The sequence below is a fragment of the Lacerta agilis genome, chromosome 14 (assembly GCF_009819535.1).
Source record: "Lacerta agilis isolate rLacAgi1 chromosome 14, rLacAgi1.pri, whole genome shotgun sequence".
Classification (NCBI taxonomy): domain Eukaryota; kingdom Metazoa; phylum Chordata; class Lepidosauria; order Squamata; family Lacertidae; genus Lacerta; species Lacerta agilis.
Window position 1 is genome coordinate 43,939,843 of NC_046325.1, and position 1,286 is coordinate 43,941,128.

At 42.1% G+C, this 1,286-nt stretch overlaps 1 protein-coding gene across 1 annotated transcript; it reads left to right on the forward strand.

The window, feature by feature from the left end:
• The first annotated feature begins 238 nt into the window (after nucleotides 1-238).
• Nucleotides 239-826, forward strand: LOC117058733 (proteasome maturation protein-like). Its single transcript, XM_033170079.1, is given in 3 exon segments — nucleotides 239-411; nucleotides 413-606; nucleotides 608-826. Coding segments are annotated over 3 exon segments (414 nt in total). The 5' UTR covers nucleotides 239-255; the 3' UTR covers nucleotides 672-826.
• Nucleotides 827-1,286: the final 460 nt, after the last annotated feature.

Consider the following 1,286-nt stretch of genomic DNA (forward strand, 5'->3'; position numbering starts at 1 on the left):
GAATCTCACGCCTGCTCTCCTGCTGTCGCTGCTGCCGCTGCCGCCCCCACCCCCGATGCCGAAGCCGCCCCCCAAGAGAAAAGGTAAGAGGAAGGGAACCTTTGCATGGGGCGGGTCAGGCCAGAAGCTCGATTACAACTCCCATTTTCCTTGACCATTTTCCTTTTTCTCCTGCTTTTCAGCCAAACACGTGCGGTTTGCGGGGATTTAAGAAGACCTGCTTCAGCCATGAAAAAACAGGTTGAGGATTCAAAGATGAATTCCAGAGTGTTTGGATCTCAGATGAACAACTGTATTCCAGTTTCTGATTTTTCAGCTGCTGGAGCATCTGAAACTGTGATAAACAGAAGCTTTACAAATGTGAAGAGCGAACGTTTCCCTGTTCATCCTTTGGACATACCGGATAATTTTGTTGTTGTTAAGTCAAGATAAGATGAATTTTCTTTCTCTGAGAAATATTCTGGGGCTGCATGCACCGCTGAAGCTGCTAATGGAATTCCAAGCAGTGAAGCAGGTCCAGCGTCTTCCGTTCCTTCCTAGTTCTAACTTGTCCCTGGATATCTGGAAAGGCAACTGTGACTGCGTTGGTTTTGAGGACATTTTGAACGGCACAGAGTGAAGTAATGGGAGATCCTCATCTTTTGGTTGAACACAAACTTGGTTTATTATAAAGCGCACATACTGCATCCTTCTGTTTATGAAAATGTTTCTTACCTGTGTCCCTGTAGGTTCAAGTAAACCATATTAAATAGTAGTTGTACAGCACTTGTTTTGATAATCTCTCACCTACCTTGATGGGAAAAGGCTCATTAAATGCTTAAATATATTACTTTTGTTCTGTGTTTACTGTCAGTACAAATGTCTTGTAATTGGGTATTTTTTTAAAAAACAATCGGGAAATATCTCTATTACTGTTTCATGTCTGCAACTGGAACTGTAGACATTAAAAAGTCTATAGAAAAGGGACATTTTAGATGGAACGTTCTTGTTCTTTGCCATATATTGCCCAGGTATTTGCTGTTTAATCTTTCTTTCCTTATGCTTGATGACTTGACATGCCATCTTTTAAAAACAATGAGTAAAATTTTCTATAAATGCAACATAACCAAACATAACCAAACAAAAAAATCCAGCTCCCCACCGGGGCAATGCAATCTCTGAAGAGTTCAGGCTGTCGCAATTTGGGAAATGAGCCGTGGCAGTAGAGGGAGAGACCAGCTCATCAGCACACAGCCTCCAAGACTGTCCCCGGAGTGAGAAAACTTCCCAGATTAAATCCAAATAAG